Source organism: Acomys minous (genome assembly GCF_964271855.1).
Source record: "Acomys minous genome assembly, chromosome: 3".
Lineage (NCBI taxonomy): Eukaryota > Metazoa > Chordata > Mammalia > Rodentia > Muridae > Acomys > Acomys minous.
In genome coordinates, this window is record NC_140485.1 from 71182951 (window position 1) to 71198307 (window position 15357).

General features: G+C 54.8%; 2 protein-coding genes across 3 annotated transcripts in view; one reads left to right on the top strand and one right to left on the bottom strand.

The window, feature by feature from the left end:
- RIMS4 (regulating synaptic membrane exocytosis 4) overlaps positions 1-4981 on the top strand; it is a 59846-nt gene extending 54865 nt beyond the window's left edge. For both annotated transcript variants that reach the window (XM_084777372.1, XM_084777371.1), the window contains exon 6: positions 566-4981. In XM_084777372.1, coding sequence (XP_084633498.1) covers positions 566-784 — 219 coding nt within the window. In that variant the 3' untranslated portion in view covers positions 785-4981. The remainder of the gene's footprint in view (positions 1-565) is intronic.
- A 123-nt stretch (positions 4982-5104) lies between these two features.
- On the bottom strand, positions 5105-10571 carry KCNK15 (potassium two pore domain channel subfamily K member 15). The gene is made up of 2 exons (XM_084777370.1): positions 10274-10571; positions 5105-6503 (listed from the first exon to the last, which is right to left on the bottom strand). The coding sequence occupies exons 1-2, from the start codon at positions 10554-10556 to the stop codon at positions 5815-5817; spliced, it is 972 nt and encodes a 323-aa protein (XP_084633496.1). The 5' UTR covers positions 10557-10571; the 3' UTR covers positions 5105-5814.
- Between the last annotated feature and the right edge of the window lie 4786 nt (positions 10572-15357).

The following is a 15357-nucleotide window of genomic DNA, read 5'->3' on the forward strand; positions in this document are numbered from 1 at the left end:
TCAAGGAAGGGCCATGTCGAGGAAGGAACAGAGAGGGCAAGAGAGAGAAAGGCAAGGTACAAGGCGGCAGTAATAGGGATGTCAGAGCCAGAAAAACAGGGTGGGACTTGAGGGATTTTTTAAAATAATATTTTATTTATTTGGACCTGGGGGTACACATGACCTGGCATGCATGTGGAGGTCAAATGCTGTTGTAGCAGTCCATTCCCCCTCCCACTGTGGGCTTCCAGCACTGAACTTGGCAGCAGGCGTTACTACCTGCTGAGCCATCTTTCTGGGCCCTCTTGCATGATTTTTAAAAGAGGTAGACTACACCACTTAGATGCCTTGGCCAGAGGGACCCCAGGCTCTGGTTCGGGGCCCATGGATGACTAGGGAGGGCATTCATTTGTTTATTTTTACCTTTGTGTGCATGAGACATGGTGCATGAGACCAGCTTGTGGACCTGGTGCCCGTGCAGTGCGAGGAATCAAACCCACAGTCTGGGCAAGCACCTCAGCAGCTGAGCAACCCTGTCCAGGTCTCAGTGGCAAGGTGTAACCCGCCATGTTTTATTGTCCCGTAGGTGATCGTGTGGGGAAACTACGGGCGCATGGAGCGGAAACAGTTCATGGGTGTGGCCCGAGTGCTGCTGGAGGAACTGGACTTGACCACCCTGGCTGTGGGCTGGTACAAGCTTTTCCCCACCTCCTCCATGGTGGACCCAGCCACAGGTCCCCTGCTCCGGCAGGCATCCCAACTGTCCCTGGAGAGCACCGTGGGGCCCTGTGGCGAGCGATCTTAATACCAGGACGGGGAGGGGCTCCCCCCCCCAGAGATGGCCTGGAGACCACCCAGCCCTGACCTGGGACCCCAGGCCCAGGGGCACATTGGACATTGGAGGATGGGGTTCTTCCCCACAACGGGGAAGCAGAATGGGGAGACCTGCCCCCCTTGGGCCCCTCCTCACTCTTTCACCTCCCACCCCTGAGACCTTCCCTCTCCCAGTGGGTTGGCTACAGTTTTGACTTGGTCAGTTTTGACCTGGTGGATGTGGCTACAGTCGGAGAAAGACTGAGGTGGCGGAGCAAACCACTGACCTTCCCTACCCCACCCCACCCCACCTTTCCCCCCTTTTGCCTCCTTGGAAGCTCGCTGCCTAGAGCCAAGTCCAGAACCAAGCCGGCCATCTACATGGTGCCAATTACCAGCAAGTGTCTTTCCTGCGGCACCGGGTTCAGGCAGCTACTCCTGCCCCAGAGCTGTCGGGGCAGTTTGCAAGGATCCGGAGCCAGCTCCCGGGGGACCCAGAGCGCCCCCCGCTTGAAGGGGAGCGTGGGTCTCCCTCTGCCTGCCCGTGGAAGGAGCTTTGCCGCAGCCTGTCTGAGTCCATCCACCCATCCCCTCCTGCCTGCCCCTCTGCCATAAGCTCTAGGAGTTGGGGGCCAGCAGAGACCCAAGGAGAGGAGGAGGCACCAGAGGCCTGGCACAGGTCTCCAGGGGCCCTTGCACCCCTGGGATTGCAACAAGCTGGTCTGGAACTCTTGGTGGACTGGAAAGGGCTTTGTCATCCAGGATATGGTGGAGGACTGTGGGGAATCTGAGTTTCCAGATCTCTGCACACAGGGAGCACCTCTAACGTGTGTGGGGGTGGGTGGGTAGTGGGTGTGGAGCACCGAAGAAAGCTGGGATTCAGCCTAGTGGCGCCACCGAGGTAAGGGTTTCTCAAACAGGAGAACCCCTTCTTGTCGGATGAGATCAAAGGTCATCTTGTTATCCCTCTGCCTCTGGGCCAGGGTCTTAGGGAGGCATTAGAGCCCCTCCCATTTTAGTCTTTTTAAATAAACCATCCTGTATTGAAGGGCGGAAGGCACTGCCCGGCCTCATCACCTTAGCTCGAGGAGAGAGGGTGGTACAAGAGGAGGGGTGCAGAGCTCTAAGTGGAAGACTTAGAGGCTCCAATGAGGCCTGGGTAGCTGCCTTCCTGTGGCCCTCCCTAGGGCCTGCAGGAGCCCATTTGCATGCGGGGGAGGACACAGACTGGCCCCTATAGAAGCACACTTCTGTCACCCCTCCTGGGAGGCGCCCAGCGGCCTGCCACTCCCCTTCACTTAGTCCCTGCTGTGTAGGGTGTAGTCCAGGTTAGCTGGGTAGTTAGTGTTTATGCCTGAGGCCTGTTAGCACAGATGCCGTCTTATTCTCAAGCCCCAGGCTGGGGTTAGATGGGAGAACCCCGGTACATTCCAGAAGATTACAGACCCTCTCTCTAGCCTGGGCTGGATGGGCTGCCCGGCTCCCCAAAGGCCAGCCCTTCCACCCAGCCTTCCCCTCTGCTCCCTTACAGGGCTGTAGCCCTGACTGTCCGTCATACTCAGCATCCTGGGGTGATAGATACCTACCCTTGGCATCGGTTTTCTTTAGGGCACATGCCTGAGGATCGCTGGGCCTTGGGCCTTGCAGAGGGGCCTGGACTCCACTGAGGTGCCATTTTCCACCAAGGATGCCAGGTGAACCCCACCCTCCTGGTTCTCCCGGGGATTCCTTCCACTTGGGAGCTGTCGCCGTGCCCAGCCTGGCTGAGCCCCGAGTGCCCTTTAATTTTCATTCCTGGTCTGTCACCTCCACACGTAGCTGCTGACACTACACAGGGGAGGGGCTGTAGGCAGGCCCCTCTTCTCTAGTTGGTCTTGGGAATGTCTTTGGGACTGTGGAGGGGCTGGCCTCCTGGACAACGGAGCAGGGTTCCAGACGAGCTCCCATTTGAGGCCCACAGTTAGCCATCACCCCATTTTTTTTTTGAACCAGTGTGATATGTGTGCTATTAGATTATTCCTCACTGTTTGGAATATTTTGAGCCAGGAGGGCGCGCATTCCCTCCTTCCCAAGCTCTCACTGCTGTGGTTGTTCAGGGTGGGACAGAACCTGGCTGTCACCAGCAGAGGGGAGGGGCTCGGCTCTGAGTTGAGAGAGAGAGAGAGAGAGAGAGAGAGAGAGAGAGAGAGAGAGAGAGAGAGAGAGAGAACATGCATGATAGCACAAAGGAGCACTGGCTGCAAAGCAATAACAACACCCTGGGGTGGTCAGTGAGGCCCCTCAGTGATTTTCTTGTTTGTTCTGTGAAATCTCACTCGCCTCCTGGAGGGGTAGAGTGGGGGGGGGGCTGGAGCCCCATTTCTTTGTATCATTATAAGCGTGTGCCCCCACTTCCAAGGGGCTGTGACCACTGGGTGTGGGAGCCACATCTGTCCTCACCAAAGGACTGGCCAGGGCTTGGGTCAGGGGAGTGGTTTTCATCATCGGCTCTGGGGGTCATCAAACCCAGCCTGTTCCCACCGCTGTCTGACCCTCAACTCAAACTCTGCTACTGGAGGGGAGTGGAGGAGATGGAGTTGGGGGCCCTTTCTGGTGCTGTGTCTTCAGGGCGGGAGGTTCCTTTTCCTCTGGGCAGAGGTCACCTATAGGACTGCCATGGTAAAGACCATCTCCATTTTCCTTACCCAGAATGCCTCTGCACTCTGAAGGGAGGGGCCTGTGGACCTTGAGTCCATTTGCATTTTACAATGAAGAGGACACCAAGGTCCTGCCTGAGGAGAGCCATCCTGGGGGTCACTGGTATGCCCAGTGGCATGTCCATCTGGGTCTCCCCCTTCGTGTCTGACGCTGAGCTAGAGGCAGGGCAGGATGAAGGCACCCTGGCACTTCTCGCTCTTTCTGCTTCTTTTCTTTGGAGCCTCCTGGTGGCTCCAAATCATGGCAGAACAAGCTGGAGCCCATCTGAGAGGCGAGGACACCCAGGCCACAGCGGGGACCGTTTTTGGCTAAGGGCTCTCAGCAGTATAACAGTGTGTGTGTGTCTGTGTGTGTGGTGGTGGTGGGGGACAAGGCTGGAAGCTTCAGCAGCAAGACCACCACTCAGGGGCAGGTCTGCCACCATCAGCGTTCCCAGCTTCTAGGCACAGGGCTAGTGCCTTTTCTGGGCTTGAGTTGGGCATGGGGCAGGCTGGCTGGGATCTCCTGGGCAATATCCCAGTCATCTTGAGCTGAAGGATTTGCTCTTGGCCTTTTGTTCCTGGGGTCATGACCTCTCCAGGTCAGCTGGGAGTTCGTGAAAAAGACAAGCTCCCTTCTGGGTTTGTCGAGTGGGGGTTCGGGCAAGTCGTTTTAACCTTCGAAAGCGATTGCCCCACTTCCCCCAGCATTTCTCACAATGTGTCCTGGTCCCCCCCAATGCTTTTGCTCTGACCCCCACAAGAGCCGCCCCCCCCCATAGCAAGTGAAAAGAGGCTTGTATTGTCAGCCCCATTTTCAGGAGGAGAAGGTTGGGGGGGGGGGAGTGCTTTCCGGGAGTTCTGGCTTTGACAGCACCAGCCCGTTCTCTGTGGTCCACTGCGGAGGCATCCAAGCACGGTTCCTCAAGCTTTCCTTAAGGCAGGGGCTTCTTGAGCACTTTGAAGTTAAGAAACAGCACAGGGCACGGGGCGGGCGCGGGGCAGCACACTCTCCCAAGGCACAGCTGTTGCACCAGGCAAGGTCACCTGCGTTTATTTATTGAGCGACAGCACAACACCAGGCCCAGAGCCTTAGACCCCTTCCCGTCCCCTGCAGTGGCTCTCTTGGCCCTCCAAGAGGGCCTGTGTCTACGGAACAGGACCTTGGTGGATAAGAAGTTTCTACAAGCTTACCTGACAAGACCCGAGGGTTTTTCCATTTCAGCGAGAGAGCCTGTGTGGGCTGGGTGGAGGGCTGCAAGCCGACATAGGTCTTACCCCTGAGCCCCTTGTGCCCTCCTGCAAGGTGGCAGGAAGGTGGGACCCCAGAGTCCTCGGGCTGGGAGCCTCCCTCCATCTACCCACCTTCTGCTGTGCCCTCTTGGGGAGCAGGAACAGCCTGGTCCTTCAGGGAGGGAGAGGGCTTTGGGGGCCTCTGAGTTGGAGTGGGGTCACATTGCATTATGTTCATGACCACATAGCTCATGTTGGAAATTAAAGTTTTTGGTTTTCTATCCCGGTTTTCACTCTTGCTTTGCATCCATCTGGGAAGAGAAAGAATGCTGGTGTCTTAAGGGGCGAGTGCTCTAGGATGGCAAGGTGTCTCCCTCATTACCAGCCTCTGTGGGCAGGAGCCTGCACCAGGAAGCTCTGCCTCAGGTGCCAATGTGAATGAAGCTGGGTCTTCAAATGAGCCCCGTTATATTGATGGAGAAGCTAAGGCTCCGGAAAGCGATGGGATTTCCAGTGACATGTTGCTGGTGACTGGTGGGACCCAGAATGAAGTCTATCCCGTAAGCACTGAGCTGCCTATGGGTAATGACACGAGGGAGGCCATCCCCTTCATCCAAAAGGGGCTGGCCAGGGACAAGGCATCTGCTTGACAGTGGTGACGACAACTGTTTACATACGGGCTAATTCCACATTTCATGCAGAGCAAAGAGAATGTCGTAATCTATATAAGCGCAGAAATTGTCCAATGTGACCCATAAATTCCCTTCCATCTGTGTCTATATCCATGCGTCTAGCGTGAGCATCCAATCTCACTAGAGGAATTCTGGCGTTTAAAGTTATACCTTTTCCCTGGAAAGTATCTTGTGTCCTCTTCAGAGCAGAAGCTGACCATTTGTCCTTTGAAGGACCAGGTAGGTCCTAGGGCCTGATGGCCACGTTTTTCCTCAAGGTTGGACTAAACAGTTTACACCTCCAGGTTCGTGCAACAATCACGTATTTCTAGGAGGGGATGATCCACAGATGGTCACGGGAGCCTCAACCCCCTCCAAGCCCTGGGGTTTGCTAACAGGCTGGGCTTGACATTGGCCAGGCCTGGCCCGGGTGAGTAGGACTGTCAGATGGACTTCCTCCGGGCTTGGGGTCTGTCTGAGCTGCTGTGGCAGTGGTGCAAGGCTTCTGGGCTCAGGGGAGGTGAGAAGGCAGGGTTGTCAAGGGCCCAGGTCTCCAGCTGATGAAAGCGGTGAGGGAGGCTGGCGGAGGCCCTGGCGCGGAAGCGGCTCTCGGGCGCCCTCCTGTGGAACGCGCTGGTGCGGCGGGCTGTGCGCTCGGGGGCGTCAGCGCTAGCGAGGAAGCGCAGGACCACCAGGTTGAGGAAAGCACCGATGACCGTGAGCCCCAGCAGGATGTAGAGGAAGCTGAAGGCCACGTAGGGCGGCTTCCTCTGCAGCGCCTCGTCTCTCTGCAACGCCACGAAGTCGCCAAAGCCGATGGTGGTGAGGGTGATGAAGCAGTAGTAGTAGGCATGGAAGAAGGTCCAGCCTTCAAAGTGTGCGAAGGCGGCGGCGCCTAGGGCCAGGGTGGTGGCGCACAGCAGCAGCCCGGCCACCACCATGTTCTCTGTGGACACGTGCGGCCGCCTCAGGCCCAGGCAGCGCTTGGCCGCCAGCAGCAGGCATCGCATCAACGCGTTCAGACGCTCACCCAGGCTCTGGAAGGTGACCAGCGTCAGGGGGATGCCCAGGAGGGCATAGAACATGCAGAACACCTTGCCGGAGTCCGTGCCCGGCGCGGCATGGCCATACCCTGTGCGGGAAGAAATGGGATGCTGAGAGCCCAGACTGCCCCCCAAGGCGCTCCCAATCCTGGGCCTGCCTGTCCCCAGCAGCTCCTAGCCCTACCTATGTGTTCCCATAGCCTGAGCCCCTGTGTTGCGATTCACCTCTCAGATGTTCCTCCACCTCAGCGGTGGATAATAGACCCATGGTCCTCCAGAACCACAGAATTCCGTTGGGCTCTCTTCTGGTCCCAGCGGTATTAAAGGAGGGATCGTAAATGTATTTTGCCCAATAGAGAAAGCCCAGCCCCAAAGCATGGACCCAGTGATAGGATGCTCTTGAAACAACGGAGAGACAGAACAGCGCTGTGGCTGCCTGACCTGGAGGTTGAGTGGCTACAGAAGGGAGTGAATCTTAGCAAGTTATGCGTTGGTTGAGACAGAAGGGAAACATGTCTTCTGTGGTAAAGTCCCAGTTCTCACCAGGAGCCCCCAACGCCTTCTCCCCCACTCCCCAGCCTCACCCCTCCTTTCAAATCCCCACTCCTCAAATTCACTCCTCCCCTCTCCTCTCCACCCCCAGCCTCACCCCTTTCTCACCTCGCACTCCCTGCTAGCCTCAGCCCTTTCTCTCAAATCCCCAGTCTGCAGACTCGCCCCTTTTGCACCCACACTCTGCAGGTACACCCTGGTGTTTCTCTACTAGAAAGTCACTCCCACACACCCCTTCCTCCCGCTTGGACTGGCCTCTCTTCCCTGCCCAGGCTCCTGCTCCCTTCAAAGCCCTCCTCATCTTTGCTGCCCTGTCAGCCTTTCTGGCTCTTTATGGCTGACATAAAAAATAAGCACTAAAAGCGGGTGTGGTGGCACATGCTTATAATCCCAGAACTCGGGAGGCAGAGGCAGGTGGATCACTGTGAGTTTGAGGCCAGCCTGGTCTACAAAGCAAGTCCAGGACAGCCACGGCTACACAGAGAAACCCTGTCTCAGAAAACAAACAAACAAACAAACAAACAAACCAACAACAAAAGCACTAAGATATCCTAAATCAGGGGTCTGGGATGAAGTTGAGTTGGCAGGGTGTTTGACTAGTCTGCCTGATGTCCCAGGTTCAATTCCTAGTACCACATAAAAGGCAAGCATGGTGGCGTGCACCTGTGCTCCCAAGCACCCGGGAGGCTGAGGCAGGAGGACCAGAAGTTCTCTGTCATTCTCAGCTACACAGTGATTTTGAAGCCAGTCTGGGCTACACGAGGCTTCTGTCTCAAAAGCAAGTAAAAGAGGATCTACTAAGCGAAGAGGGCAGAGATAGTTAGAATGGTAGATACAGTGCAGTGCCCACATGATGTACATGGTGCTTAAAGGAACATGTACACAGAGCAGGCAGCCGGAAGTATGAGAGAGACAGGTAAGATGTGTGTGAACCAGGGAGATAAATGGATGGCTTAAGAGACAGGATAGAGACTCAGAAAGACAAAGGTGACGTGTTTCCTGTCTCATGGGAGTCCAGATGTTTACAAGGAGACATGAGGGTAGAAGAGGGGCCATTTGAGAAAAGGGAGCTGTCAAGGGGAGGAAGGCAAGAAGTCATGGGGTGAACATGATCAGAATGCCTGATAAATGTGTGTGAAAATGAAAGCGAAAGCCATTGCTCTGTACCACTAATATACACTAATAAATAAAAAAAAAAAGACCAAAAGACTTCTAGGAAAACGGGGGCAGGAGCAAGTTTCCTTTCCATTTAGCAGCACCCCTCGGTGCCCTATGAGGCATGCGCTGTGAACATGTGTGATAGTCAAAGCCCTCCACTCTGCGTCTTTGTCCTCCCTGGGGAGGGATACACCCTGCCCTGCCGCTATTTACAACTCCTTGAGGGCAGGAACCCTGGTGGCCACCCCTGTGCAGTCTCTCTCTCTCTCTCTCTCTCTCTCTCTCTCTCTCTCTCTCTCTCTCTCTCTCTCTCTCTCTCTCTCTCTCTCTCTCCCTCTCCCTCTCTCTCTCCCTCCCCCCCCCCTCTCTCCAGACTACAGGGTCAATGAAAGATAGCTGACGCAAACCAAATGAGATGAGAGACAGGACCCTGCTGGGGACTAACAGGCCAGGGGGCGCCACTCTCATCTGCTTGAGCTAGGCTAGGATTGGGCAGAGGGAAAAGAGTAACAACAAGGGCACGTGCATGATGCCCTACACAGATTCTCTCCTTTAACTCCCACTGTGAACCCTGTTTTGTGATAAAGAAACCTGATCTGTTAGCCCCAGGGCCTCAGTGCTCCTCGGTGACTTTCTCCCGCAGCAGCTGAACCAGAGCTTCTGGACTCCTGGGGCCTGGCTTCTCCGAGGCTTCTTCTTTTTTTTTTAAGTAGACAGTAATACAAAACAGGTAGTGGCGCCCCCAAGTGGCCAAAAAGCAACACATTTCCAATTTCTATTCAGTTTTGGTTTGGGTTTTGTTGGTGGTGGCTTTTTGATTTGTTTGTTTTGTTTTATCCTGGTTTTTAACTTTTTTTTGTTTCTTTCCCTACCTCGGGTTTTAGCTCAGTGAGGAAAAAACAAACAAACAAACCTGGCTAGTAGCTCTCAGAGAACACAGAAAAGACAGAAGGGCAGAGGCTTCTGACAAGGCACAACCCCTGTAGGCATGACAGATGGGAAGGTCTTGAGGTTGGGGCATGTAGACAAGAGAGGACAGAAGTGTTGAGCAGGATCTGGCTCTACATTTGGCAAATATTAAATTATTACTAACAAATAGCGCCTGGATTGCCCATGGGCACCATGCTGAGCCCTTTACACACCTGACCTCACTTAAAACCTGGCATCCACCCAGCAAGGGAGAACACTGGCTTTTTGCCTTCGACAAAAGCATGTATCAGGGGGCACAGTCACTTGCCTGAGAAGGCAGGTGGCAGGAGGTGCCCAGAATTCAGCCGTTCATGGTTGCAGGTGTGCTTAAACCCATGGATCCTGTGCAAGAGCATTCTCCGGGGTGTAGGCTTATGGTCTGCTCAGCTGAGGCCACGGGGACATCTGGCAACTACAGCTGGAGCCTGGCCCCAAGTAGCTAGCTAACACAGGTCTGAAGCTCTGGAGGGCCCGCTTCTGTCCTTTGCAGGTTTCCCAGGCTTGGTCCCTCAGGTCTTGGCCAGAGGTGGTTATGGCAACAGCGGGGGTCCAGGTGATATACATAGGGGCTTCTCTGGATGCCCCCATGTGAGGTCAAAGCTTTGGTTATTAGTCGTTTCCTTAACAATTGGACACCTATTAGGACATTAGCCCCAGGAGTCACAAGGCAAAGGAGAGAGCTGTCATCACGGGGTTTGCAGAATAATTGCTATAATAATAATTTAAAAAAAAAACAATCTTATTTTCATAGTGTTTTCTGTGGGTCAGGCCCTATGCTAAAACGATCTGCAACAGGCTATCTCCTTAATAATATCTCCAACACAGCCGACATTCCTCCCTCCCTTTGGAAGACATATTAGCATTCCTAGTTTTCAAAGAACACCGTGGCTCAGAGAAGTCAAGAAACTTATTTAAGGTTACACAGATGACCCCATGGGACAAAGAAGTCCCACTTCTGTTCCCCAAGAGCCCAGATTTTCTTCTAACCACCCTGTGTCAGTCTCCAGGCAAACCCTTACTGATGCCTACATTAACTGACTGCCCTCATTCCGCCCAACGAGGCAAAGGAGCCTCAGCGAGCTGACACGTTCCTTCCAAAGTCATTTGGCCGGACAGGGGCGGAGGTTGGAGGGCACCAGAGGAGCGGGGCGGGGCAGAAGGGAGGCTCCGGAGGGCTTACCGATGGTGGTGATGACAGTGATGGCGAAGTAGAAGGAGCCCGCGAAGCGCCACTGGCGGCCGGCGCGGTGCGGCTCAGCCTGCAGCGCCAGGCGTTCCAGCTCACGGTAGTCGTCGGCGGAGAAGCCGTACTTTCTGCGGAACTCGGCCCGCTTTCGAGCCAGCAGCCGCTGTCGGCTGCGCTCCGCCTCCGACTCCAGCGCATCGAAAACCGCGGCGCCCACCAGCAGATAGGACAGGATGCACAGGATGAGCACCGCGGTGCGCGCGCTCTGCTTCCTCATCGCGTCTCGCCAACTCCGAGCCTGGGTTTCGGTGCGCCCCGACGGCGCCGGCTCCATCCCCGCCATGCACTGCATACAGCAGGGGGCGGGCTCTGAGCTCTCCCGTCGCTCCCCGCCCTAACCCACGCAGGTGCCGGCAGGGACTTTTGGAGCAGAGGCCCGGCCCAGATGTGTAGAGGATTCACCTCCATCTTTAACTCGCCCTAGGACTTGCGGGGGGGGGGGCGGGGGGGGAGGGCGGCCACCCTTTCCTCCCTCCCGTCTATTATCTAGCAAATATTTACCAATCGCCTGGTGCCCACCATTCTGGGAGTAGAATGGGTATGCCAGTAAGAGGGGGATGGGGTGGGGGTGATAAATGGCCGAACAGTAAGACAAGTGTGATGAAGGAGAAAAATAGTGCTTGGTGGAGTGCGTGCCAAGGTATCCAGGAGTGACCAGAGAGAGGCCGCACAAGTAGATTCTTTGCCACAGCAGAAAGGTGACTTGGTAGCAGGGAACAGCAGAGAAACTGGAGTGGCTGGTGCCAAGAGAACTGGGGTGCACGCAGGAGAGAGACCAGAGGAAGTGACTTCTACAAATCTGATTTTTTTACATTAATTTTTGTTTTATATTTGTCGCATGTATGTCTGTGTACCCCTTGCACAGTGCCCATGGCTGGCAGACAAGGGTATAAGATCTCCTGGCACTGGAGTTACAGATGGTTGTGAGTCACCGCGTGTGGGTGCTAGGCATGGAACCCTAGGTCCTCTGGAAGAGCAGTCAGTGCTCTTAACCACTGAGCCACCTTTCCAGATCCCGGGCTGATTCCTCAGGACAATTGACAACATTGGGAAAACTGTAAGCAGAAATACACGCAATTCCACCATAATCTGGTTTTGTTTGGTTGAGTTTTTGTTTGGTTTTGTTTCTCAAAAAGACATCAGAACCAGGTATGGTGGTCCGCACTTGTAGTGGCAGCACTTGGGAGACGGAGGCAGGTAGATCGAGAGTTCAAATCCAGACTGGGCTAAATGACAGCATATCTCACCATGATACCTCAGGAAAACCCAAGGGGCTGCCATGTGGAGAAGGAAAGGGGTCAGACAGCAAAGTCCACTCCAGGGGATGACGTCACTCAGATGCATGCTAAGGGGCCGTGGATAACGGATGAAGAGACACAGCTATAGCCCTGGGTTACATCAGAGAGCTGGGCACACAGCAAGTCGTGTTGCTTAAGCTCCCTGGCATCAAGAGGCCTCACCATCCCCAGCTTTAGCCAGTGAACCCTTACAGAACTGGCTCTCCCAAGCTGGATCTTTAAAGTTCTGCCACCCCCCCTCACCGCTGCAGGCTGAATGTAGCATCCCAAAGGGCACAGCGAGACCCATTATCTATCAGCGTCCCCCATTTTGAACTGTTGATTCATCATGTCAGGGTCTGAGAATTGGGGTCAATCTGTCATTGAAGCTGATTCACACAGGTCAAGAGTAACTGGTGAGTTCGGGTGTGGAGGTTAAGGGAAGGACTCAGGATGGCCCCAGGGTAGACCCCGGGCTGCTAGGTGTTTAGGGGGCCTCCCATTGACCCCCCACTTCTCAAGCACCAAAATGGTATCTTTTTTTTCAGAGTGCTCCATGTGGGCCTGTATGGAGACTTATGCTGTGGCACTGGTTACCCTAACCTGAAGCTGTTGGTGGCAACTGGCCTCCCCATGTATCTGCCACCGCATGGCTGTCGCCATGACTACCCAGGTTCTATCTCCCTATAGCCTCTCACACTTGCTTGCTCCAGCCGCCCTCAACTTTCAGTTCCTGCCATAAAATCTTTCCTGACTCTTTACAGCCTTCTCTCCGTCCCACTCAGCTACCATCTGTTGCCCTCCTGCTAGGGGCCGGGTACCAGCAGAAATGCCAGACAGATAAGGCACAGATAAGGCTGGCTCACAGCCTGACCACTTGTTTTCTGACATCTCCCCCACCCCCACCCCCATGGTCTGCTCTGAGCCCCTAGAGGCCTCTGAGTGCCTGCCATCTTCCATTCCTCTCACTACAATATAGCCCTGGCATTCCACATAGGCATCACCCCCAAAGATCCTTGCCTGGGGACCAGTACTCAGACCCCGGTATCCAGTTCAGCACACACACCTCACGCCAGTTCGAGGTCAAATGAGAAGTTCTGTTGCTTCCGGAGCTTGGGCTGGTTCAATCTCACCATCAGTAGAGTGTTGTTTGTTTGGTTTCTGTCCGACAAGGAATCGCAGTAGAGTAAGAATGGCCCCCCCCCGCGCCTCATCCTTGGGATCCGTGACTACATCTGGCTGCCTGGCAAAGAGAAGCTGACGTCAGCTCTCCTCAACATGGGAGGTGATCTCAAATCTCCAGGCGGGCCCGCCATCGCCGTTGCCCGCAAGGGTCCTGTTCCTGGAAGATGAAGGCAAGAGACATACCCAAGAGCCTGATCGCTGGAGGTGGAGCTACAGGCGAGGCAAAGCAGGTGGCTTCCAGAGGCTGTAAGTGGGAAGAAGATGGGGGTGAGGGTGGAGTGGGGTGGAGTCTTCTGCTTATCTCCAGGAAGGAATGTGGACATATGCTGGCACCTTTATCCTAGCCAGGGAGGCCCAGGCGGAGAGAAGGAGAAAGTTCTTCTTTTGTGGAAGTGGAGTGGTGTGCAAGTACACGCGGTGGGTGTGGGGGAGCAGGGCTGTGCATGCACACGCCTGTGCATGGGTGGAGAGGCCAGACGTCAAATTTGAGTGTTACTCACGAGCCATTCACATTGTTTCCTTGGAGCAAGATCTCTCCTTAGGGTTCAGTTGTCCAAAATCAGACAACTGGCCAGCTAGCCAGCCCCAGGGAGCCTCATGACATGCGTTCCTCAGCTGGGATCACAAGCACATGCCACCACACCTGACTGCAAAGTGGGTACTGGGGATCGAGCCCAGCTTCTCGTGATTGTGCAACAAGCCCTTTACTGCCCGAGCTCTGTCTCCTCAGCCTCAGAAGATAACTTGGAGGGCATCGGGAGGTGGGGGTGGGTCTCCATGTTTGCGGTGATTGACAGCTGTCACGGGGTGACTGGAGAAGCCTTGGAAGCACTACCTGTCTGCCATCAGGATTTGCCTAGGAGCGTTTAGCCTTTTAAAAATTTATTTTTTATTATTTTTATTCCTTGCTATGGCAGTGAGTGGACCCTGGCCAATAAGACCTCATTTCTGGGGTGGAGTTGGGGCTCAATGCCTGCAGAGAAAGGTTTGCATGCCTTCACCCCCCCAGAGAGTCAGGACGGCAGCCAAGTGGCCCAGAAGCAAGGTGCTGACGCGGAAGAGCTAACACAGTTGCTGTGACTTTATTTTTAGTAAGGGCATCAGCAAGTTTGTTTCTCTGACTCTTCTCTGCATTAGAGAGGCAGAAACCTGGGCAGGAGTCTTGAGGTGGGGGCAGGGCATCAGGCCCTTTCCGCTCAAGAAGGGTTGGATGAGAGTCTGCGGGGGAACAAGCAGGTTTAGGAGGCATGGGGGAAGGAGAGTTCATGAGGACGATCCTGAGCACTGTTGAGGTCCGCAAAGACTTGAGTTCGAATCCCCACTCCTCCCTGCTCTACTTGGGTGCCCACAAATAGAACATTTCCACTTCCCTTGAGGTTTCCCCATGTGAGAACCAAGATACCAATGCCCCCCCCCCCTGATGACCGGTAAAGAAGCCGAGGTGTGCCACATCCCGGGTGCCCCTGAGCTGCTAGTCCTGTTTCCTCCCTTTTCAAGACCAGCTTTTTGCAGATGCCAGGAATTCTGTTTTTGGAGGAGTGGCCAGAGGCTCTGGAGCCCCGCGTGTGCTGGGCATTACCACATTGTCACCTCTACAGGTCACAAAAGAGAAGGTGCCAACCCGCCAAGTCCCTGCGGCCATGGCTGAGACAGGACTTGAACATGGGGCTACCTGAGTTCCTAGGGCATTATTCTTGCTGTTGGCCATATCACCTTTCCCCCGGCCCTGGGGGACCTTGCTTTCTTCATCTGTGGGGTGGCTGCAAGAGCCCTGGTAAACAGAACTGTCACACCACAGTGAGGATCTTTCGTCACAAAGCTGAGCGGTGTCAGTTAGACTTACCCGCTGGAGTAGATATAATTGGGGCCACAGAGAGAGACGCTGTCTGGTCCTGCCAGGCAGGTGACTCTTTCCCGTGCTTGGCATTTTTGGTTCAGCAGCTCTATTTTAAGCCAGACGAGGTTAGAGTTTGTAGATGTGTGTTTCTCAGCTTGGAAAGTCATCTGCTGAGCAGACACCAAAAACAGAACTCCCTGAGGCACATCCCCCCTCGGCTCCCCTCCTTCTGTCTACCCTCCTGCTCACCCCGCCTGAGAACCTGAGGAGACCTGGTGATTTTCCTCTGTCCCCTGCTGCTAGCTCGATACCCATGGCCCTTCAGTAAGGCCTAGGTGTTCCTTAAAAAGCTGACAGCCTTTGCCACTCCCATGGGAAAAGTAAAATGATGCCCAGAATGAGAGAGAAGTCCCATCCAAGGCCACGCAAGAACGGGTGCTGAACAAGGGCCCAGGATAGAGCAGTTATCTGAGTGAGCCAGACCTCGGCCCCCATCTTAGATAAGTGACATCACTTCTTTTGAGTACCAGTGTGCCCATCTCTGCCCCAGCAGGTGGGTAGGAAAAGCTGCCTAACAGGATTCCAGTGAGGATCAAATAAGTGTGCCCAGCACAGAGTCTCACCAGCAGATGAGCACCCCTCCACCCAGCCAGTGTCTCCCCTGACCTTTTCTGTGTGGTGCTCATTCTGAAGGGTTTTGGGGATAAGAAATTGATTTT